This window comes from Vulpes vulpes, chromosome 1 (genome assembly GCF_048418805.1).
Source record: "Vulpes vulpes isolate BD-2025 chromosome 1, VulVul3, whole genome shotgun sequence".
In the NCBI taxonomy this organism is placed as follows: domain Eukaryota; kingdom Metazoa; phylum Chordata; class Mammalia; order Carnivora; family Canidae; genus Vulpes; species Vulpes vulpes.
This window is the reverse complement of record NC_132780.1, coordinates 176,155,789-176,179,758: the sequence shown is the minus strand read 5'-3', so window position 1 is coordinate 176,179,758 and position 23,970 is coordinate 176,155,789. Positions and strand designations below refer to the sequence as shown.

General features: G+C 36.0%; 1 protein-coding gene across 1 annotated transcript; it reads right to left on the bottom strand.

Annotated features, from left to right (window-relative positions):
- Positions 1–234: 234 nt before the first annotated feature.
- SPACA1 (sperm acrosome associated 1) lies at positions 235–19,090 on the bottom strand. The gene is made up of 7 exons (XM_025983858.2): positions 18,483–19,090; positions 12,654–12,710; positions 9,545–9,646; positions 8,325–8,431; positions 7,547–7,682; positions 2,407–2,527; positions 235–1,679 (listed from the first exon to the last, which is right to left on the bottom strand). Exons 1-7 carry the CDS (start codon positions 18,709–18,711, stop codon positions 1,523–1,525), a joined length of 909 nt encoding a protein of 302 aa, XP_025839643.1. The 5' UTR covers positions 18,712–19,090; the 3' UTR covers positions 235–1,522.
- Positions 19,091–23,970: the final 4,880 nt, after the last annotated feature.

Here is a 23,970-nt window from a genome sequence, read left to right as displayed (position 1 = left end):
GGAATATTCAGTAAACAGCACTGACAACTAAACCTGTTAATCTGACTGAACTAATGGTCACTGAAATACAGTTAGAAATCACTGCTATTCATGGTTCTAAAAATAAGAATAATAATTACCATTCAAGAATGATCAGCACCTATGCCATATTAATCAGGAATAAGAAATGGAAAGCTGACTTTTTTTTTAAATGCTTATCTAGGAGGAAGAAGGGTGTCACCAAAAAACCCACAATTATTTTGGAAGATTTTATTAAAACAATTTCTTTTTACTTTGAAGTCTCCAGTGGAATTCCCACAACGGATAATGATCATTTTCCAGCCAATTCTTCATTGCTTCTCTCAAGCACAAATATAAAATAGAAAGCATGGATAATTCCACAACACAGCCTATTTCTAGGCTACCAGAGGGGTGTATACACCATAAATGCCCATTTATAGCATCTTCTTCACAGATGGGCAGTTAATGCTGTCATCAGATAAATCTTGTAATAAGATCAATAAAGTTGGCATAGAATTCACCTATAAAAAATTAAGTGTATTTTGTGCTACTATCATAACCTCTGAAAATTAATTTCTGATAAGTTTACCAAATTAAACTTTCTAGTGCCTTGGTATCTTGCATGATATTTGGCCATATCACACAATAATAGCACAAAATGACAGAGATGATGCTCAGAAATAAGAAATAATAATGGTTTTGAGATGTTATTACCTGTATACCAAGCACAATGAAGGTTCTTATCAGTGGATATTCAAAAAATCCTTAATTTATTTTTTTTTTGTGAGAAATACAGGGCAGTTAAATTTATATCATTTACTCAGCCATGTCCAAGTTCCACCCCACCTCCTCTTTACAGATTTCTTACCTACAATCATAATTACATTACCTAAAATAATGTAAAATGCTTTGAGTGATGTTTGGCACATAGTAGTTACTGAGTGTTGGTGGTGGTTGTTGCTGTTATTATTATTTCATGTCTTATAAGTGATGCTTTGTATGTCACACACTCTGCAGAAATTCTAAAGTATGATTAATCTTAATAAATTCAACCCAGCACTCTCAGAAGATAGAATTCAACCCAGCACTCTCAGAAGATAGAAAGTCTAAAATGTAAAACGTCTTCTCTATTACATTTTTCTTATTTGGGACAAAACAGGCAAATCACCTTAGAAATGATCAAACTGGAAAAAAAAAAGAAATGATCAAACTGATCAAAAATGTGTTTAGCATATTATGTGTGTATGTACCTCTAGGTAAATGTGACAAAGTAATTACCTGAAATGGCAAATGTGGAGAACAAATTAAAATTATTTTTGATAACTCCATCACAAAGATAAACTGACTAAAACAGCCCCTTCTCATACCACACACTGACTAAGCACATTCTCATATTACATTACATTTAGACTGTGGAAATCACTTGCAATATTATTAAAGTATTTCACCATATATTTTATTTTTATAGTAATGAATCTGATATTCTCTACTCTCTTTTGGCTTCTTATATATCATCCATACATCATTCATTCCATTCACTTAAAGCATCATCTTCATTTCCAGGTATTTCTGTTGGTGACTGGTCAAGAGAAGTTGAATCTTTGTATCTCATTGAACTCAGTTCAGACTGTATCTCAGTTGTTGAGGCTTTCTCCCCCCAGAAAGACTTGACTGCCCCCCTGGAGAAAAAGCAAAAACAAAACAAATATCCTTTATGAATTGAAAACCAAAACTAAGTAGGTATATATAATTTTCTGCATATAGAAATGTGTCTTTAGTTATGATATTTTTAGTTTGTGGTGTATCAGCTACATTTGTGATAGTAGATGAATCCTCAGGCTGTACCAGGGTGTAAACTCATATAAATATTAGAAATATTCTTTCAAAAAATTAATTAGTAGTTTATACCAATCAAGTTTTAGAATTGTTGAGAACTACAACTGAACATACACATTCATTAAAAACATTTTTTGGGGGGATCCCTGGGTGGCTCAGCAGTTTAGCACCTGCCTTCAGCTCAGGGCATGATCCTGGAATCCCGGGATTGAGTCCTGCTTTGGGCTCTGTGCATGGAGCCTGCTTCTCTGCTTCTCCTTCTGCCTGTGTCTCTCTGTCTCTCATGAATAAATAAATGAATAAATAAAACCTTTAAAAAATATTTTTTTTTGCAATTACCATGTAAAATTATAAAAATTGCACTTAAAGCCCTCTCATGGTGAGAAGCAAGTCATGATCTTAGGTAGCCTGAAGCAGAATAGTTGCAGGAGGTATACAGGGTGTTGGACTATTTCAAGACATATATGGGGGGTGTTACAGACAGTCCTTTGGGTTCATCAAACAAGAGGGGTGTGCCAGACAAGGAGGACATCAAGCAAGGGTGATGACTCAGTTCAGTCCTTCACCTACCAGTTTATAATTATGAAGATCAGTATAAAGATCACGAATATACAGATTACAACTCCTATGGTCAGCACAAAAACTAGGACTGCATCAGTGTCTGGTCGAGCTGATCTTTTCATTTGCAATTCTAGAGAAAAAAACACACATCTGATGATTATTACTACTGGAAAAAAAGATATCTAAATAGAAACTTTATATACAAAAATTAACTCTAGAAAAACACAGAAAGAATTAATGAAAAGAAAGTTACTAATAAACTTGCTCATAAACTCTGAAATGTCCTTTACAAACATGCAGAAAATTTGAAATAATTGAACACCAAACATTCTGTATTCCCACCACCTAGATACTACCATCAACACTTTACTACCCATCTATCCATCCTCCTATAAATCCATTCATCCATCTTATTTTTTCAATGCATTTCAACATTATTTGCTAATGTCTGCATACTTCCCCCGAAAAAACTTCAAAAGGTGTATCATTAACCAGAGTTCAATACTTGTTTATATTTTTTCTTTTGAGGTAAAATTTTCGATGAATTGCACAAAGATTTTAAGTGTACATTTATTTAGTTTTGGCAAATACAAACACACATACGTAATTCAAACCCTGTGAAGTCACAGAATATTGCTATACCCCATCAATTCCCTTGAGTCCCTCCAGGTAATTTCTGCCCCATCTTCCAGAAGCAACTACTATACTAATGCTCTTTTCCACCACAGATTAGTTCTGCTTGTTTTAGAACTTTATAGGAATGGAAAGATATACTATATATTCCTTCATGTGAGGCTTTTTTACTCAGCCTGTTTTAGAGATTCACCAAAACTGCTGCATACATTAATATTTTTTTCTTTTTTTTATTGAAGAGTAGTATTCTAATTTGTTTATTCATTCTTCTACTGATGAACAGGTAGGCTGTTGCTGCTTTAAGCTATTATAAACTACGATGAACATTTTTATGCAAGTCATCTGCAAACACGTATTTTCCTTTTCTTGGATAAATATCTAAGAGTGGAACTCCTGGGTCATAGGGAAGAGGTATTCTTTAGTTTACTAAAAAACTGTAAGATCTTTGCCCAAACTGATTATAATGGTTATGTAAGTTTTGTGAATTTTTTTCTCCCAGGTTTTGGCTTGCCTATTCATTTTTCTAATGATTTTTTTAATGAGTTAAAGTTTTTAATTTTAATGAAGCCTAATTTATCAATGTTCCCTTTTATGGTGATTGTTTTCTGAGTCATAGCTAAGAAACCCTAGCCTACTCCAGTATCATGCAGATTTTCCCCTATGTTTCTTTTTTAAAACTTTATGTTTAAAGTTTTAATTTTTACATTTGGAACTATGACATCTCAGGGCACCTGCGTGGCTCAGTTGGTTAAGTGGTCTGCCTGTGTGCCTTCCGACAACTTCACCATCACCTGACATGCTCAGATCATGATCTCAGGGTCCCAGGGTCCTGGGATTGAGCGCCGAGTAAGGCTCCCTGCTCAGTGAGGAGTCTGCCTCTCCCTCTCCCTCTGCCCCTACACTCCCCTACCTCTCGACCCCACCCCCCCCAGTCGAGCTCTCACTACTCTCTCAAATAAAAAAATAAAATAAAGGACTATCATCTATCATATATCTTTAATTTTTATATATGTTGTAAAATAGAGCTTCAAGTTTATTTTTATACAAATATCCACACACTTTTAAATTAGACATTCTCTCCATATCTTTCTGCTCTTCCTGAAAATAAGGCTATTAAAGAGACAAAGCCAGTCTACCATATGCATTATAACATTGCTATACTATAAATTGGTGAAAAGCCAATTACATCAAATACTATTTATTTTACCAATTATATAGCTTTGTTATGGTTCTTCCTAGTCCTCAAAATCATTGGATCATAAGAATTCATGTGGAGAAGGACCAGAGAGATCACTGGATACAATTACTGAATTACACTGATAAGTAAACCAATGTTCAGGGAGGTTTAATGATTTGTGCAAGCTATGCTTTATACATTGCAATATTTTAATTTTGGTAAGTACCCCTCTTTCAGAAGTAGTTTCTTTTGTATGGGCAATCTCATCTGCTTATTTGTCTGAATTTTTTTCCTATTTTTTAAACACCATGGAGTATAATTTTTCATTCTCCTTAGTAATTCTAGAGCTATAAATTCAATTGGTGAGCTCACCAAATAGTCCCAAGTATTATAGAGAAATCACATCATATATTCCAACATTGTTGGATTTTTAAAATCTTTTTGTTTTTGATAATTTTGGATTTACAGAAGCAGTGAGGTTTTTAAAGCTCAAATGAAAGATCCCTTTTAGGATTAAAACCTTAGAAGAAGAAATGCAAAATTCCTTTCCATTTATTCATTACTCTGCAATACTAGCCAAGAGGATGAAGAGTGAGAGGTATAAAGATTTTACTTTATTTCAAGAGCAGTCTTCTTGCAAGGATCACTTTTATATCTAGATTACTTTTATACCTAAAAAAAATAGGCTGCATTTCCTATTGAAATTTCTTATTGAAAAACAGGATGGATTTCAATGTTCTGACTTCTTAGAAAAATGAAGCTTATGTTTGCATTTGTTTTCTAGGGCCATGATAGCAGAGTACCACAAACTGGGTGACTTAAAAGCAACAGACAATTTATGGTCTCATAGTTGTAAAGGCTAAAAGTCTGAATGCAACGTGTTGGTAACACCCTGCTCACTCCAAAGGCTCTGGGGGTGGATCCTTCCTTTCTTCTTCCTGCTCTTCGTAGCCCCAGATGTTCCCTGGCTTGTGGCAACATAACTCCAATCTCTGTCTCTGTTTTCACATGACTGTCTTTTCCCTGTGTGTCTTTGTGTCTTCATATGACATTCTCTCTCTCTCATTCTGTGTTTGTGTCCAAATTTCCCTCTTCTTATAAGGACACCAGTCATAGTGAATTAAAGGCCCACTCTATTCTAGTATGTATGACCTTATCTTACCCAAACAAATTATATCTGCAACGATCCTGTTCCCATCCCAGTCACATTCTGAGGTTCTGGAAGTTAAGACTTGAGAAGGGAGACACAATTCAATCCATAACAATGCCTAATTATAAAGACAACTATTGTGGAAGTGAAAAATCTGATGTATAGGGGTGAATGGGAAATTTTCATTAACTAAATCATATTTACCCTAAAGATATTTTAATTGTGGGTACTTGTTTCAGGCCAGTACCATACTGTGTTGACATTTATAGACAAAATAGTTGTTTTATGTCCAAATAGCCAAAAGGGTCTGTCACAGGGGTATTCCCAATTGTCACTTTTTAAAAGAAGCTAATAGATACCAAAGTGCTCTAAAAGCATTTTGTCATTTAACCAGACCATGTACTGAGATGGCAAAGCTAACCCATCAGTGTTGGACTGCTACAAAAGAGAAGTGAGCTTTGTCTCATTTAAGGGCTAACACTTCAGTGTATGTCTCTAGCCCTTAGCTTACACACTATCAAATGCATACTGACTTCTATAAAACAAACTGAGGGTGGCTGAAGGGGTGGTGGGTGAGGCGATGGGGTAACTGGGTGGCGGGCATTAAGGAGGGCATGTAATATAATGAGCGCTGGGTGTTACATACAACTGATGAATGACTGAACTCTACCTCTGAAAGTAATAATACATGATATGTTAATTAACTGAATTTAAATAAAATAAAATAATTTTTTAAAAAGACTTCTTTTTTTTATAAAGATTTATTTTTTATTTATTATAGACACAGAGAGAGAGAGAGAGAGAGAGAGAGAGGCAGAGACACAGGCAGAGGGAGAAGCAGGCTCCACGCTGAGAGCCCAACATGGGACTCGATCCCGGGACTCGATCCCGGGACTCGATTCCGGGACTCCAGGACCGCGCCCCAGGCCAAAGGCAGGCGCCAAACCGCTGAGCCACCCAGGGATCCCCAAAAGACTTCTAATCAAAAGAAGAGCTATGGTCCTAACAAGGACTAGGCTGTGGGGACAAAAACTGAGAATGGCCCCCAAAACTTTTATTACTCTAAACTAGTACTCACTGAGATATTTAGTTTGATGAGGTTTGATCCTTTCTTGCTTTTTTTTAAGCATTTTTTTGAAATTATCCTTTTACTAATACTTGATATCTCAACATGAAATTATTAACTTTCACCATAATTATTTTTAAAGACAGTAAACACATTAAAGAAAGTTATAGTTTATTCTTAAAAGTCATGCCTTAAACACTTTAGCTTAATTCCATTTTAATAAACAGTGTTATGCTGTATGGTATCTCTAAACTTTAGCATAAATTCTTTCCTTGGGATTCAGAAAAAGCTTCAAGAAATCCATGGATTCTATTAAAATAACAGGTAGTTTCTGGCAGGTTTGTTTATGTGGGCATTTCTTCTGGGAAAAGCCTCCTGAGTTTTGATTTGATTCTCAAAAGAACTTGTGACCAAACCCCCTCATTACCTCAACAACAATGACAACTATAATAAAAATGGCTAAGAGCAACTGAACAAAAGGAAATAACTGGATATGTTATACATCATAGTCTAAACTGAAAGGACATGCACATGGAACCAATTGCAAGGGAAGCATAGTTTCTAACATGTAAAATTATGTTCAGGGCAAGATTTGTCTTTTGTAACATATATTGAGGACTGTATTCTTGTTTCATCAAAAAATATTTTCTTCAAATGAATAATTTTAAAGAGCTATATTTTGAAATAATGTTTCTTAATTTTATTATTTTACTGTATCAAAAATTTTGTAAGCATCTATGAGAATTCCATGTATCCATTTCACTTTTGTGACAGAAGTGAGAGAATATAATTCAAATTAGAGAACTGCCTTTGGAGATGCTTCAGGAATGCACCAGTTTCCCAAAGGGAAACACATCTGACCCTATATTGTGAAAAAGAAATTAAGTACCACCTTGTAGAAAGTCTAAATGATAAACACCAGTGGTTTTCCAAAGGTTGTCCCTGAGCCAGCAACACGTGGGAACTTGTTAGAAAGGCAAACTGCTATGCCAGCCCCACCCAAGATCTATTGAATCAGAAACTCTTGGAGTGAGGCTATCAATCTATTTCAAGAAGCCCTCCAAATGATTTTGATGCTTTTTAAGTTTGATATAAGCAAACCAAAATATAACTGGGCACTTACCACTTGTTGTATAGACTGTGAATTTAACTGTTGCTATTATTTCATTATTATCCAAGGTGGCACACTCAAAAATCAAGGGGTGAACTTCCCTGCGTACTTCCAGGATTGCTGAATCATTTGCAAGGATAATGGGTTGCTATTTAAAAAGGAAAAAAAAGTGCCAACATTCTTCATGTATACTTAAGATCAGGAAACAATTTATTTCCCATAACAAAAGAATAGTCATCGTCTCTCAGTCTAGGACAGTAACTGATTATGCACATGGATTTTAGAGTCAGACAATCCCGACATTAAGTACTAACTCTAAGATTTCTGCCTGTGTGACTCTCTGCTTCTCAGTTACTTATCTGTAAAATGGGTGTAATGGTAAGAATTATCTCATAGATTAGTATCTGGGTTAAAAGAAACTATAGTGCTTGGTGTGTGTCTGATATTTAATAAGCCCTCTATTAATGTTAGTTACTATTATCATCATGTAATTCCTGTACATAAAAATGAACACTTTGCTTCCAAAATAGAATACTTTATATAAAAGGGATGTTTTTAAGTTCTGATAATAGCTGACCCCAAGACATATGTAAAGTTTTAGCCCCACTTAATAATGCGATTATTGCATTATTAAAATTAAATTAAAATATTAATAACAAGGTTGTAAGATTTTTAACTTCATTTTTGCAAACTGCTTCTAAAAAGAAAGTTTTCTGATAGCCATCAAGTACTGGGAAACAAATTTTATCGCTCACTAGAAAGCACCACATTACATACATTCATTACTTACTTGGTCTGGCCTTAGAAGTTTCCAAACATATTTGAAACGATTTACAGGAGATATATGAACACATGCCAGTCTAACACTGTCAAGACTTTCTGTAACTGGTCTACCCCCTAAAAACAAGAAAAAATAAATACATATATACCATTAGGCATTGTAAGTTGCTTTATACAAAGACTACTTTTAAAGGCCACTTTTTTTTTTAAGATTTTATTTATTTATTCATGAGAAACACACACACACACAGAGAGGCAGAGACACAGGCAGAGGGAGAAGCAGGCTCCATGCAGGGAGCCTGATGTGGGACTTGATCCCGGGTCTCCAGGATCAGGCCCTGGGCTGAAGGCAGTGCTAAACCGCTGAGCCACCCGGGCTGCTCTAAAGGCCACTTTTGTGGGATGCCTGGGTGGCTCAGCGGTTGAGCACCTGCCTTCGGCTCAGGGTGTGATCCTCCGGTCCCAGGATAGAGTCCCACATCTGGCTCCCTGCATGGAGCCTGCTTCTCCCTCTGTCTGTGTCTCTGCCTCTCTCTGTGTGTCTCCCATGAATGAATAAATAAATAAAATCTTTTTTTTAAAGCCACTTTCAGTTTAACATCAATTATATGCTGGAAGTTATCAAAATTATTATTGAGAGTTTGAGTGTAGAAGAATAGAGAGGAGTGAGTGGATGCAAAGTAAAATCATCAAAAGAAGCAGGTGGAAAATACCATAGCTGTGTGGTCCTTTGGCAGAATAAATAGCAAAGGCATCCAACTTAGTGATCTATTAGATTAAACTTTGAGATCTGCCAGTGACTTTCAATTTACTGGTTAGAAACCCCTACTAGAGATGATGAAATCTCAAAGTAATGTAATATTATATAGAAAAGCTTACAAACTTACCAATTTAAAGTCTGCCAATCTACTAATAAAATGTCATTACCAAAGTGTAAAAGGTGTTTCACTATAGATTAGCTTTGACCACAGACCTTGAGTATAATAAAGTTCCAGTGTATTACAGAGACTATATGTTAAATTTTAAACAACACTGAAGAATGTAAAGCAAAAGCAGAAAAGTACCCAGAGCTATAATTGTCTAGGTAAGTGGAATTTTAAGTTTTATCATAATTTTCTTTCAGTATATCAATTGATCAATTCCTTCCACCCATGGCAACCTGAGGTTAAAGCTATTTCCCCAGAGTAAGCCCTTCCCCTCCAACTCCTTCCAATGCAGAGTCCAACTCACAGCCACAATCTACGGGTCCACGGCATTCTTCCACTCGTACAATACACTTGGATTCACCTCCAGGGCATCCATTTGTTAGTATAACTTCTCTAATACCAACACCTTTGGTAAAAGAAATCAGCAAATGTTAAGAAAAATTAATTCTACCTTCTTTACTTTTCCACCTGGGTCTTTTTTGAGACTTTTCTTCTAATTTTAGAAATGCCTAAATTCAGAGTAATGACACTTAGAATTTTTATGCCCCTCATTTTATTTCATAAAACAGCATTTCCCAAAGTGAGTTACATGAAACACTAGAGTTTCCTCTAGTTATCATATGAAAAATGATTCCAAAACTATATCCATTTGAAAATGATAAATTAAAATTAAAGGGTCTTCTTTATTACAGACTTTTGGGGGAACTTTTTTAATATGCTAGTAAATTAATGCGCTATTATGTATAAACTTTCATAGACCTAAGATGTAAAATTTTTACATTTTAACATCTTTGAAATGAGAAATCAGAACTTATCTTAGATTGACAGCATGTGACAAATTGGTAGCATTTTTCCTTTTTAGAGGTGCATAAAATATGCTTCTCACAGCTAACAAAAGTCTTAGATTTGATGAAATATAGTAGTAAACAGGATCTCCCAAATTTGTCTGGCCATGGAAGTTTTAGAAGTGGTTTTGGAGCACTGAAGGACTTCCCAAAAATCACATTTTAAAACATAAATGATGCTTTTTAATATTTAGATTAGTAAATTCTGTATTAAATATAAGAGGACAAAGTATTAATGACCAAATCTCAATTTCTAACAAACAGTGTCTTGAGAATTACCACACTTTTTTTACCACAAGAAATCAAGTCTCTACTAACAGATCTCAGATCTCCACTGGGTTTGCCTTTCATCACCAGAATTGAGGAACATGATAAAATGCTCTATCAGTGACATGCTAAACATGTCCTAGGATAAGTGACGTATGATATGACTGTGTAGCCACAGGCTAAGGAACAGTCCATCTTGATTTCCTTTTCTACCAGATTCCCTCTTTCAGCCCCTAAAGATGTTAATCACAAAACCCATTCTCAAGGGCAAGGGAGAGTTGAAGTCGAGAGATGACTTACAACAGTGCTTCTCAAACTTTAGAGTGCATGCAATCACCTGGAAATCTTATTAACAGGCAAATTCTGATTCAGTAGGTCTGGAGTAGGTTCTGAGATTCTGCATTTCTAACAAGCTCCCAGACGTTGCTGATGCAGCTGGTCTGTGGACCAAACTTTGAGTAGCAAGGGAGAGGACTCTACATGAGATAAGGAGATGAAAGGTTGGAAGAGGAAAGATCTCTTTTTAATTTTTTTCAATTTTAAGTCTAGTATAGTTAACATACAGTATTAGCTTCAGGTGTACAATATATTGATTCAACAATTCTACACATTACTCGGTGCTCATCATAAATGTACTCTTCGAGGAAAGATCTCTTGATTAATAAGAGATGCCTAAGAATGGCTGCAGTATAGCTCCGCTTGAATTTGTGAAAGGTACCTCTCTAGATGCACAGGCTTATTCTAAAATGCACAAATATTTTCCAAGCAAGCTTATTTGTGAATTTATTTAGCCAAATACAGTTCATTGTGATGACATGTGTAGGTGTGAGATTTTCTGTAAGTCTAAGTAACACCTAAAAATCTGCCTGGGTATTCCAGAAAAAGTAAACTTTTTGACTGCTGAAATATTATTTTGAGAGTTCAGTAGAATTTTCACCAAAGTGCTTTTTTCCCTCTAAATAGTTTTTATAAATTGAAAATATTTTAAAATATTTTAGATGTAAAATGTTGCCTTTTAAGGTTTATCTTTCTCCTTAGAATTTATCACCATCTGATGTATTACATGTTTTAATATTATTTTTGTCTTTGCCCCTATACACTTCCTGTAGGGAAGGAGTTGTTCTACCACTTATAGCAATGCCTGGTACATAGTAGGCAAAATTCAAAAAATCATTTGATGAACAAATATGTAATTTCTGAAACACACCTTTATAAAATAGAGTAATACAATATAAATTACTAGAACTGTCATAAAAGTAATTCTCTACCTGTGAAATTTCTCAAGCAAGCTGCAAAAGAAAGATGTAAATTGCAAATGAATATTCACAGGTTTATTACATGTATTCCTTTCATTTTGGACTCTGATCCACTAAGAAGTTAAGGAAAAAATTAGGTTTAAAATTATCTTGAGACAGAAAATATATTCAAATATAAACAATTCAGGTGTAACTTAAAAAAAAATCATTCTGCTCTAGGTCTGCATGGATTATGCTTCTTATCATTTGGTTTTTATCTTTGCCTCCCTTCACTATCCTTTTTCCAAGGCAGTTTTATTTAGGATAAACTTAATTTCATTGCAAATTATCTATTGTCTTCTCAGCATTCTAGTCTATCGTGATTGTCAAAAGATGGTCTTCTAACCAGCAGCATCAGATTTATTTGTGAACTTGTTTAGAAATACAAACTCTTAAGCTCCTCCAAAGGCCTAGGGAGTTAGTAACTCTGGGGTAGGTCCAGCAGTCGTGTTTTAACAAGCCCTGCAGGCACTTAGGTTTGAGAAACACTGGTCTATTAATGGTATGTGCAGCCTTAATTCCACCCCTATCTATGTAAGAGATTTTATGTCCAATGTCTATTCATGGAATGATAGAGGTCATAGTTTTTTTTAATATTATCTTTCCCCTCAAGCTAATACCTCTTTTCTCCAAGACATAACATATGAATTGGAGAAATGTAGAATTTAGAATAGACTATTACAAATAGGCAAATTTCTTGATTTGCCACACAGTCTGTGGGAAGATGTCTCTGAGATGCACAGGAAGATCTTTCATCTTCTGAACACCTGTGAGATAAAGTTTCACTTGATAAAATCAATTTAAGTGCCAAAAAAATATAGGGAGCTGGCTTAAAATAAGGCTTAGAGGCTATAAACTGAAAATATCTTACCTTTTGAGTTTTGTATGTGAATTATAATTTGAGAGATAAATGAAAGTACACAAATTACATATAAAAATTGCCAGTTTTTACCTTCCCTTCTCCCCAAATTACATATTGTTGATTTGTCTGCTCTATGCTACTTACCACATGTAACGGTGCACATCCCAAATTCTACTTCTTTGACTACTGTCTGATTTGAAGCTAAACATAAAATGCAAATATACATTATTCAATCATATGAAAACTTTTCAAATGGAAAAATTGTTACTTGAGGATGAAGGATACAAGCACTTATATGGGAAACAAAGAGTTTTTAAGTTTTATTAAATCAGAAAATCAGTGTCATTCCTAGTACATCTTCTAATATTGTTAAGTCAAAAGAAGCCTAAACCTTCAAAGTACTTAAATAAGTTAGGAAATGTCTTGCAAAGGTCTATATTCAAACTTTTATATAAATTAAAAAAAAAATTTCATCAGCTCAACACATGGTGAGTTAAAGTTCTATAGGTCAGAAAAACAAAACAAAACAAAAGCCTGCTAATTGTAAGGCCCCAATTTTTTCTATTCTCTATTTTTCAAAAAAAATTGAGTATATCATTTCCATCCAAAAAGAAGTCTTTATGCCAAGTGTTCATTAAAAATATGTCATAGAATGGTTCTATCCTTCTTAGGTTAAGATGATAAATTATTCCCAAGAATTTATTTCAACACTTTATTTAGCAGGATAATTTAGGAATATACATGTATTTGAGTAGTTAAATATTGTTGATTTTAAATCACGTTACTCTGTTTCTAATTGTTTTGAAGTTTGGCATTATTTCTACCAGCTATAGTATATAACCAATTCTTCAGAGCAGATAAGAACTGATGTTTCAATATAAAAAATATTACATGAGGCGTTAGAATTTTTTAAAGCATTGTATCCTAAATTAACAATATTACATGGGAAAGTGCATAAGAATTGGGAGTCCAAATTGCTCCTTCTACCACTAACTAGGTGAATTTGAGCAAATTACTTTAACTCTATCAGGCCTAGTTAACTCTTCTGCAAAAATTTGTAAAGGAGAACCTATTTTATTTTATTATGAATTAAATGAGAGTATCTCTAAGAATTAAATGAGATAATATATGTGAAAACAATCTGTAACTTTAGTGCTACAAAAGTGATACTTTTAGTGATACTTAAGATATAACTTCATTCACACTCAGTGCACATCAGATTTTTTTCCTATTTTGGTTACTGTAAGACAATATCTTCACAAAGACTGCTATTCTATACTTACAAGCACCAAATACAGTTCCCTGAATACAAAGTATGCTCTTGATGTATATATGTTAAGTAAATCAATATTGACTTTGTTAAATTATTTGGAATATCATGATCAATTCTGAATTGATGCTTTTGCTTCAAATACTTGGATACCTTCTGCTGGCACATTGTGGGATATATATTAAAAGCCAAATCTAGAACATAGAAAACACAGGTAGGAGGATGAGTTAATACTTTCAGACTCTAAATATAGCTTCTTTTCAAAAACCATTCAAAAACTATTAATCAATCAGCCCTACTATTCACTACCTATGCTACTTTGGGAAAGTTATTTACGCTCTTCTAACTTCAGAAAAAAAAAAATGGATTTAATCAGATGATCTCTAAGGTCCCTTTTGACTGTGAGTGCCCATTAGGTCATTCAGACTTCCATTTTTTATAGGGGTCCCCTAATGGTGGGTCAGAGAAACTACATGTATTCGGACTTCAGTGTGGTATTTGCCAAAATTTCCTGTCATATTCTTATGAGTAAAAAGGAAATATATGGTCTGAATGCTAGTAAACTTTTATATGTAACTTGTTAAACAGTAATATCCAGTGTTGCTATTGGTTGGTGTCAATGTATAAGGAAAGAGTATCATAGGACTCTGTCCTGTTTAATATTTTTATTAATGACCTGGAAATATTGGTATTATCATGCTAAGTCCAGAGGTTCTGAAAAACTAGGAAGGATAGCAAATAAGTCTGAAGATAAATCTGGCTCTAAAAAAATGCCAGGATGGAATACTAGGCAAATCTACCAAAATGAAGCCTTAGAGAAATGTCTTACACATGGAGCTGAAAAGTAATTCTCCTCAAAATATGGATAGTCTTAATTTGACAGAACAAGTGAAAATGAGTGGAGATTTCAATAGTAAGTTCAATAGGAGTCAAGACTGTTGAGGCCTCCCTAAAAATCTATTCAGTTTTAGATTTTACTGATAAAAGCACGGCATCCATAATGATGCAGATAATGATCACACTCCTTTTTTGTTCTGGTCAGATCCTGGAGTGTTCTCTTGAATTCTGGACAGCACAATTTAACTGTTGGTATATACCATCAGAGCCCAATTTTAATTTTTGAATTTCTTGAGAATTGATATAGAAGGTCGATATTTCATAATTTTTATTTTTTCTTAGAGGTGTTCCAAAGAAAAAGAGAAAATAGTTATATTTATAAAGGATAAAACTTATTTTAGAGAATGAAATGCATTCTATTTTGCAATTATTATGTAGATCTATTGTTGGTCCCTTTTATAAATGTACGGGTAGAACTATAAATCTAAGGGTCTAAGTATACCTTCAGATTTATCAAAAGTTTAACAGTGTATAAAAGGTATGGGGGGTTAAGAGTTATTAATATAAATCTAACATATTTTAGTAATTTTTCCTAAGTGTTTAAGCATTTTGTTATTTCATCATTCATAATGCTGGATTTTATTATTTCTTATTGATTATTCCCAATTATGTCTTTTTTAAAAAAAAGACTAAGATAATAAAATGGAAGCATGTTTGGAATTGCTTAGAAGGATGATGTAATTGCAAAATAAATCATAGCTATTATATCATCCTTTGTTTCCTTATTTTTTGCCTGAAGTATATTGCATCATCTTTCAGGAAGCTATAAAAGAACTCTAGAAGCACCTTTCTGGTAGTCTATTTTTAGCTTTCATTGAACACTGCTGAGGTTTTTAAATTTTTCTTTCTTTTCTTTTTTCTTTTCTTTTCTTTTCTTTTTCTTTCTTTCTCTTCCTTCCTTCCTTTCTTTCTTTTTCCTTTCTTTCCTTTCTTTTCCTTTTCTTCTCTGCTTTTCTTTTCTTCCTTCCTTCCTTTGCCCATAAAGGTAAAGAGAAAACTGACAGAGAAAAACATTTCACAAATGTTGGATGAATCAGAAGATGAACATAGACAGCAGCACCTTAGATGCTAATGCTGATGGTGAAATTGACTGCATAAGCAAAATGAGTGAGAAATGATAACTTAGATGAATACCCTAGATGAATTATCTCTAACTCAAAAATCAATGAATTCATATTACATTTCTAAGTATGAAAAGGATATATGGTATTCTCATCCAGTTAGTCTTCAACAGGAAGGACTTAATCCTGAAATGTTTTATGAACAGAAGCTGGACCACACTGTTTTGCTAAAAGGATATGGACAATATTCTTTCCTTTTTAAAGCTGTTTATCCACCAAAATTTACTTGATAACATTTGTAAATGGACAGATTGTGATGGCAGGTATATATACAAAAGTGACTAAAAAGAAAATAGATGATTTAGAAATGAATAAAATTCATTGGACTAATCATTCTTATTGGTGTTTATAAACCTAAAATGAAAATATTTTGCAATTATGGAGCAAAGAACATGGTGGTCTTCTCATCAACAAAATATGTGGCTTCGTAGTTTTCAAAAGTATTGTGTTTTGACAATGCACAAATTAATAAACCAGAATCTATTAGAGATTTGTCTGAAATCTGGAATCAGCATTTGTAAGATGAATATATTCCAGACTCATGCATAACAGTAAATGAGCATCTAGTTGCATTCGAAGTATCCTGCCCGTTTATGATATTAACATCTTCAAAACCAAGAAATATGGAAAAAAAGTTTGGAGTTTTCCATATTTATATTCTTATTAAAATTTCAAATTAGTTGTTTTCATTAACCCTTTATTTTTACTTTTGTAAATTACTTGTAAAATTCCTTAAAAGTAAAATTTTTTTAAAGTCCATTGGATAGCAAATAATGATGACTATTTTTATTGGTCATTGAGGGTTTAAAAGGAGCTTTGTCAAATTTTAATAACGGCTCTGGAAATTTTCTAATCTTCAACACCTCCAATTATTTACACTTCTGGATTCTCACTCTCTCCAGGAAAAGCAACTATGCACGAAATCATACATATAAAATTTCAAAAGGTACACAGACTCCCTAAAGTTTACAGATGAGAGAATGAGAGAAAAATAACTTGCCTGCATTTTAATTTGTACCTAAGGCATTGTAACTTCATTGCTTGGGTTTAGCTTAAACTCTACTTAGCATTTCACAGGTAGAACTATCCCTTGAACAGTTTAATACTAAAACTGTTAATTCAATTACTTTTAAAACTGGAGTGAAGCAACCGCTGTCATGCTTTAGATAATGTTTTCTTGTCTAGTCTCTCTCACATTTCCAAGGTCAAGGACCTCTCCAAGCTCCCTGTAATGTAATATTATGAAGGCGATGCAAACTCCCATCCCATCATTAACCTCCAATAGTCCATTTCTTTCCATCACTGCGGGTCACAATCTGTTATCAGAAAATAAACAGAAAGGCTGATAAATACAGCACCTATTCTATATGTATAGGAGACAGGAGATTGCCAAGGATATTAAAGAATAGTAAAAGAATCTCCGCTGGGTCATTTATAGAGAAAGGGGATCATTTCTCCTTTAAATGGCTGCAAACCAGCAATTTACCTGGCCTTCTACCTACCAGCAGCATGTGAGTTACTAACCAATGCAACATGTATAACAGCTTGTCAAGTTTTATTGCTTAATAAGCCGGCAGAACAAGGTAAATTTATGAACCAAGCACAGGTTCATTTTCCCTTGTATTATCAAACAAAAACACTAGTTGGATCCCTTGATAGGTGTTTTCTACTGCCATCATTCCTTTGTGTATGGAAGTTGAAGGTGCAAATATTACACCACCATGCTACAGAGGCGCTCAAGGATAGAGCTGTATGAAGCTGACATGGGACTTCTGGGCAGTTTTGCCAGCATTTTGATCTAAGATGTGTCACAGTGAGGGGAATTCTTTATTCCACCGAGTTCCAACCTAAACAGCAAACGTGGAAAGGAGTAAGATCTCAAGCAATTTGGGATTTAAAAAAAAAAAAAAAAAAAAAAACTACAATGGGAAGGAAAAACATGTAACTACCAAGAATCAAAATAATTCCCATTGGATGTACCAAAAAAACCACTCTTCTCACTAGCTTTTAAAAAATATTTAAGTATTTTTCATTTTAAGTATGTGTTATAAGACACATGTGGAATTGAAGAAACGAAATTTCGAATGTATGGGAAGGAGGAAAGAAAACAATGAAAGAGGGAAACAAGCCCTAACAGGCTCTTTAATGACAGAGGGAGACGGTTGGCGCAGGGCTGGATGGATTAAGCTACTACTTGTGATGACCACTGGGGTTGTTATGTATGTGAGGAATCACTGAATTCTACTCAAGAAATCAATATTAAACTGTATGTCCACTAACTAAAATGTAAATTAAAAAAATAAATGTGGGTTAACATAATAATAATAATAATAATAATAATAATAATAATAATAATTCCCATTGGTGAGAGGCTACTCCCCAACTCCTACCCCTTAAAAAAAAAAAAAAAGTGGGAGGGAGGGCATCTTTTTCCTTGTCCAGAGCAATACTTAGTAGTAATCCTGTAACGACTTCCATGTACGTGCTCATTTATTTTTCTTGGGGCGCCCTGGAGAACTAGCACATTCTCTTCAAGGCCACTGGGCACATGAAGAAAGTGTAAGCTCAAGGCTGTTTGCAAGAGAGCTCTACGGACGTGAACAGGGGCAACAGTCCTCAGGGTGCTAGGGCAGAGGGCAGGGCTTGGCCCTCAAGCGTCCCCGTCAAGGGGCCTCCCGTCCTCACCATCCTCCTCAGTCGCCGACTGGGCTTCGTTCTCCGCCTCGCTCTCGCCCTCGCTCTCGCTCTCCTCGGCCTCCTCCTCGCCCTCGCCCTCGCCCTCGCCCTCGTGGACCAAGCCAGGATCCTGGGCGGCGGTGACGTTCGCCCCACACGCGGAGTGGAGGCCCGCCAGGAGCAGCCAGCCGACCGTCAGCAGCAGCCTGGGGGAGCAGCCCGCGCCCCCGGGGCTCATGGTTCTCGGCCCCGACGGCCGACCGAGGCGCAGCAGCAGCCGCCCGCTCCTGACGAGAGGTGCGTCGAAGAGCGGAGCCCCCGGCCTCCGAACCCCCGAGCCGCGCCCAGGGTAACCATTGAGGCGTCACGGCTCGTCACCGGCGAGCGGAAGGCCTCCCGGGCTCCCCGCGCTGTCGGAACGCGCGTGGGGCCGCCTGTCGCGCCTCGTCCGGCACTTCCGACGGCGCGGCTCGCTTTCCGGCCTTGCAGGTGTGCAAGCGGCGCCGCGGGCTACGCGCGGTCCCGCCGTTGCTAAGCAACCCAGAGCCGCCGCCGCCGCCGCCGCCGGCCTTGCGCGCTCAGCCTTCTCCCTTCCGACAGACCTTCGTCCTTCCTACGTTCACTCCTCTCCAAACCGTATCCCTAGACCCCGACGCCCTCATCATGTGACTTGGTTTCAAATTCCTCACACGGATTATCCAACTCAGCATGCATCGAAAAGGATCTGTCATAGCCTTATCAAGCATGGTGCCCCCCAGACTAGATCCGTATCTGCGGGGGAGGCTGGATCGGCAGAGGATACAGGAACGCACTTTCTTTCTTTCCTGGATCTGAATCTTTTGTTAATGACGCACTTGGGTGTGTATTTAGGTTTTAAGATCAAGTCCGTGTGGGGCTTCTTTATGCTAGATAGGGGGTGGGGAGAGAGGAAGACGGAAGGGTGCAACTTGTCAAGCTTTCTCTACTCCGTTCCATGTTTCATAGCTGATGTTTTTGGAACCAAACCTAAAATGTAACCTTTGTCCCCATTAATTACTGTCTTCGGACATCCCAGGTGGCTCAGCGGTTTAGCTCCGCCTTCAGCCCAGGGTGTGATCCTGGAGACCGAGGATCCAGTCCCACCTCGGGCTCCCTGCATGGAGCCTGCTTTTCCCTCTGCCTCACTCTGTGTCTCTCATGAATAAATAAATAAAATCTTAAAAAAAAAAAAAATTACTCTCTTCTTACTTTGCGCGTATTTTTTGAGCCTTATTGAGATTTTTAAAATTCTGATTCTCTTGTCATCATATTGCATATTTCACCCAAGTTTGATTTGGAAAATAGGTCTTTCAGGTCATTAACAAAAATGTTAAAAAAGGGCAACAGGCCTTTTGTTGAATAAAGAATAAAACCGTAAGATGCCACTTTCTGACAATAATCCATTAATCCACACATTGATTTAACCCAAGAATCGATTCTTCTACCAAAAAGAAATCCTGTCTTTTGCTAAGGTGAATCAGACTAGAAGCAAGAATACCTTGGCACTGACGCTTGAACCAGAACATTTTAAAGATAAATGTAATTTCCCCTGCCCTCTTAATGGTATTCAGTATCAATATGCCCGATTATATAGAAAGAAGTGAAATCCCATTAAGTTCCTTCCATTGGTGGTGTTAATTTCAACAAATCTGCTTTAATTAATTCAGGCTTCCTCTTTAGGAATAGAAACAGACTTTTTGAGTCAGAAGTTTAGAAATCATATAATAATCAATCCCCTCATTTTTAAGTGAGATTAAGAACTGGCTCTCCAGTAAATGACCCAGGTAAGATCATCCAGCAAATTATTTGTAACAGAGGCTCTCACAACCGCATCTTCTGAATGCTCATTCTGTGCTTAGTGACTCATATAATTTAAAGTTAACAATGAAGAAGCATTCAGTGGGGGTAATTGAGAGTCAAGAGTTCAAGCACTAAAAACAAATTAGGGTTGAAATTTTTTGGCCTGTTATTCCAAGTTCAATTAGATCTAATAGCAACAATGTGGTAGTAAGAGAATATTGATGAATAGATGGTTCGATAGGTTTATATGTGAGATTTGAAACAGAACTCATTGGGCTATGTTTCTACATGATATTATCGTATACTTTTGAGGTTTAATGTCAATTCTTATGGCACATGGGCTGAAGAATAACCTACTGCAAAGTGAACTTAAGGCATAAACTCTGGCTTTTGGAACATATGTATATTCAGCCAAGGCAGACTAACATAAGTAACTGAGAAAGATGTTAGGAAGGTCTTTAGAGCCATTTATTTATAACAAAAGTAGATTACTTAAAACAAAAGCAGAAATTTTATTTGAATTTTTCTCAAAGTCTTCTAGTTTGTTTTTTTTAAGATTTTTATTTATTTATGAGAGACACACAAACACACACAGAGAGAGAGAAAGAGAGAGAGAGAGAGAGAGGGGCAGAGACACAGGCAGAAGGAGAAGCAAGCTCCATTCAGGGAGCCCAACGTGGGACTGGATCCCAGGTCTCCAGGATCAGGCCCTGGCCTGAAGGCAGTGCCAAACCACTGAGCCACTCGGGCTGCCCAAAGTCTTCTAGTTTTAAAGTAAGTAAAAGATAAGAACTGGTAAAAATGATCAGTATTAAAGTTTGAATTGGAATTGGTAAGGAGTCTCTGGTAATATTTTATATTAACTAAAAATACCATAAGATACTATACTGCCTGACAAGATTAGGAGGGAAATTAAAATGGGAAATTTAGGAATGATCTTGAGATACAAAATCCTCATGTCATGGTCTAATTAATAAGTCAAAAATTTTCCTTTTTAAATACTGCAAAAAAATGTTTCAAATATAAACTTTAAAAATATATCTACAAAGGGTTGCAGAAAGGGAGGTGGGTGGGGGGATAGGGTAACTGGGTGATAGGCATTAAGGACAGCACATGATGAGGTGGGCTCTGGGTGTTATACTATATGTTGGCAAATTGAATGTAAGTAAAATTAAAAAAGAAAAAGAAAAAGAAAAAGAAAAAGAAGATCTATAGTAGGAGTGCCTGGGTGGTTTGGTTTGCTAAAGGTCTGACTCTTGTTTCTGTTCAGGTCATGATCTCAGGGCCATGTGATTAAGCCCATGTCCGGTTCCACACTGGGTGTTGAGCTTGATTAAGATTCTCTCTCTTCTCCCTCTGCCCCACTCCTCTGTGCAATCTCTCTCTTATAAAAAAAGAAAAAGAAGAAGATCTGTAGTATTTCCCAGGCAATATTGTTGAGTGCTTCAAAAGTCAATTTAGAACACATATTTTTCTGAAAATACTCGTTGGGCAAAGGAAGTCCCATAAACTCTAAGGTATGTAATATAACTTAAGGAAAAATTAATGATGAAATAAACAGCTTCAAAGACAATCTAAATGGAAATTAAAGGTCTCAAAGACAAGCTGTGAGACTTGACTCTGAAACAAAGAATGTTAAAATAGTATCTGTAATAGCAACAATACAAATCACGTATAAAATATTGTGAATATTGTTATTCATCTAAGTTATAAGAAAAAGTATAATACCTGTCCTCAACAAACTTACACTATCGCCAGTTGAAGCCATAAATAAGTGAAAGGTAAATAAATATTAAGGACACACTATTGAGAGGGGTTGACCCTATTCCAACCTTTGGATACCAAGCACCAGGAATTACATCCTCAATCTTCTGACCCACTCCACTTTGGTTAACTCAGCTCCTCTTGCTCTGCCTGGCTTTAAGCACCTCTGCCTGTAGCTCTAGTTTCCAAGAAGCAGAGGTTGTGCCAGTCTTCTGTGATTCCTCTTCCCCACTCCATCCAAACATATCTTGTCTCTCTTGGTCTGACTTTACCTTGAACTTCCTTTGGTGAGGACACTTGGCCTACTTAGAGTGGTAAAATTCCTTTATCTGATCTCCACTCCTATCTACCCTAGAGGCCCTCCATGCTCTGAAAAGAAACATCAATTTGAAGGTTGATGATATAAACACAATATAACAAAGGCCTAAGTAAAGGATCACCATAAAAACGAAAAAAAAAGAAATGAACGGGATTACAAAGGATTAACAAAATGGAGTGACTAGCTGCCTAAAAGAAATCAGGGAGAGGAGCCAAGGAAAGGGAATTAGGAAAATCAGCAGATGTTTTATTTAGACAGGTAAAGTTGGAGATCAAAAGATTGAGGTTAAAGTTAAGTTGCAAACATCATAGGAAGTCAAGTGGAAATGTCTAGTGGGCAACTTGAGATGACTGTGAGCACGCATGCACACACACAACCAGAAGATAAAAACCACTGCCAGTAAAAAGATGGGCATGAAAAATACATATGTACTTCCAGTTAATATAACATTCTAAGTATTACTGTAAAATTACATTACTTTACAAAGTTACTAACATTACTGTATTTATGAAAATAGGTGTCTGGGAGATAAATTTATTTTGGTGTTAATATGCTTGAATTGGTTAAAAAAAAAAAATCCCCATACTAATCCCCCAGAGAGAAGGCCCTCAAACCATTTTAATCCTATTTATCCTTTTTAAAAGAAAATAATTTTTTCTTTTCCTGAAGCAAGTTCCTAAGAGCAGAACTTTTCTATCTTTTTGTTTGGCACCCTTACCCCTGTTGTGACCTCATTCTCTATCCATCAGTTAAAACTGTATTGCTACACAGTGGGGGAATTTTGTGGTAGAAACTCTAGGAAGCCCCCTTGATTTTTGTCACATCATCTCAAACTATAACCTGTTATTTTAGTAGCTTTGTGCTCTTATTCCAGCCTCAGCCTCTCCCACTCCTTTATTTTCTCCTCTAATGCAGCTGCCCACAAAAGGCCCTTCTTTATTAAAGGCCTTCTTAAAGCAGTAGCAATTTACAAGGTGTCAGGGAAAAAGGAGTACCCAAAAGATGTTCTTTCTATATTTTAATAGCAAGGGTTGAAAAGGTCATTGAAAATTAAATCATAGTCTAGAGAAATATGGTAGTATTTTGTGAAAGGTAGGAAGTGTTGCATTGTGAGTAAGTCTTGATAGAAGGCAGATGGTACTCTCAAATTCCTCTACAGATAGGGCTTTCTAAGCCACATTTTCTAGGATTGAATAAGGTGCCTGTCTGTGGTTATTCAAGTTATAGGCCCCATTCAGCTGCTTGTGCCCCAGATGAATCCATAAACCAATTTTAGAATTTGCTCTCATGCAGGTTTCCCCTGCAATTTTTGTGATCTATAGAGTGCCTCTTTCTTTCACTTTGGAGTCCATGGTAAGAACCAGTACTCTCATTTCCTTTGGTGACTCAGGAACAAAGTCTATCCCACAATCCCATTTCAGTACTGTTTTACCTACACTCTCCAAACCCAACTCAACTTCTTTCCTGTTTTGTTCATCTAATTCCTCCAAAATGGATATGCCCTTCACCCTACATTTTGAACAGAGACTTCTAGGTGACAAGTCTAAATTGTCCTAATTTCTGAACTCAAAGCTAATCACCAGCCCCAGTCTCATT

Excerpts from the sequence above, each read along its gene's own strand:
- SPACA1 (XM_025983858.2), bottom strand. The coding sequence starts at position 18,711 with ATGAGCCCCGGGGGCGCGGGCTGCTCCCCCAGGCTGCTGCTGACGGTC. Across the intron at positions 9,647-12,653 it reads GATGTGCACCGTTACATGTG|GTGTTGGTATTAGAGAAGTT; the intron begins GTAAGTAGCATA and ends CTTTTACCAAAG. Across the intron at positions 1,680-2,406 it reads ATCTTCATAATTATAAACTG|GGGGGCAGTCAAGTCTTTCT; the intron begins GTAGGTGAAGGA and ends CTTTTTCTCCAG.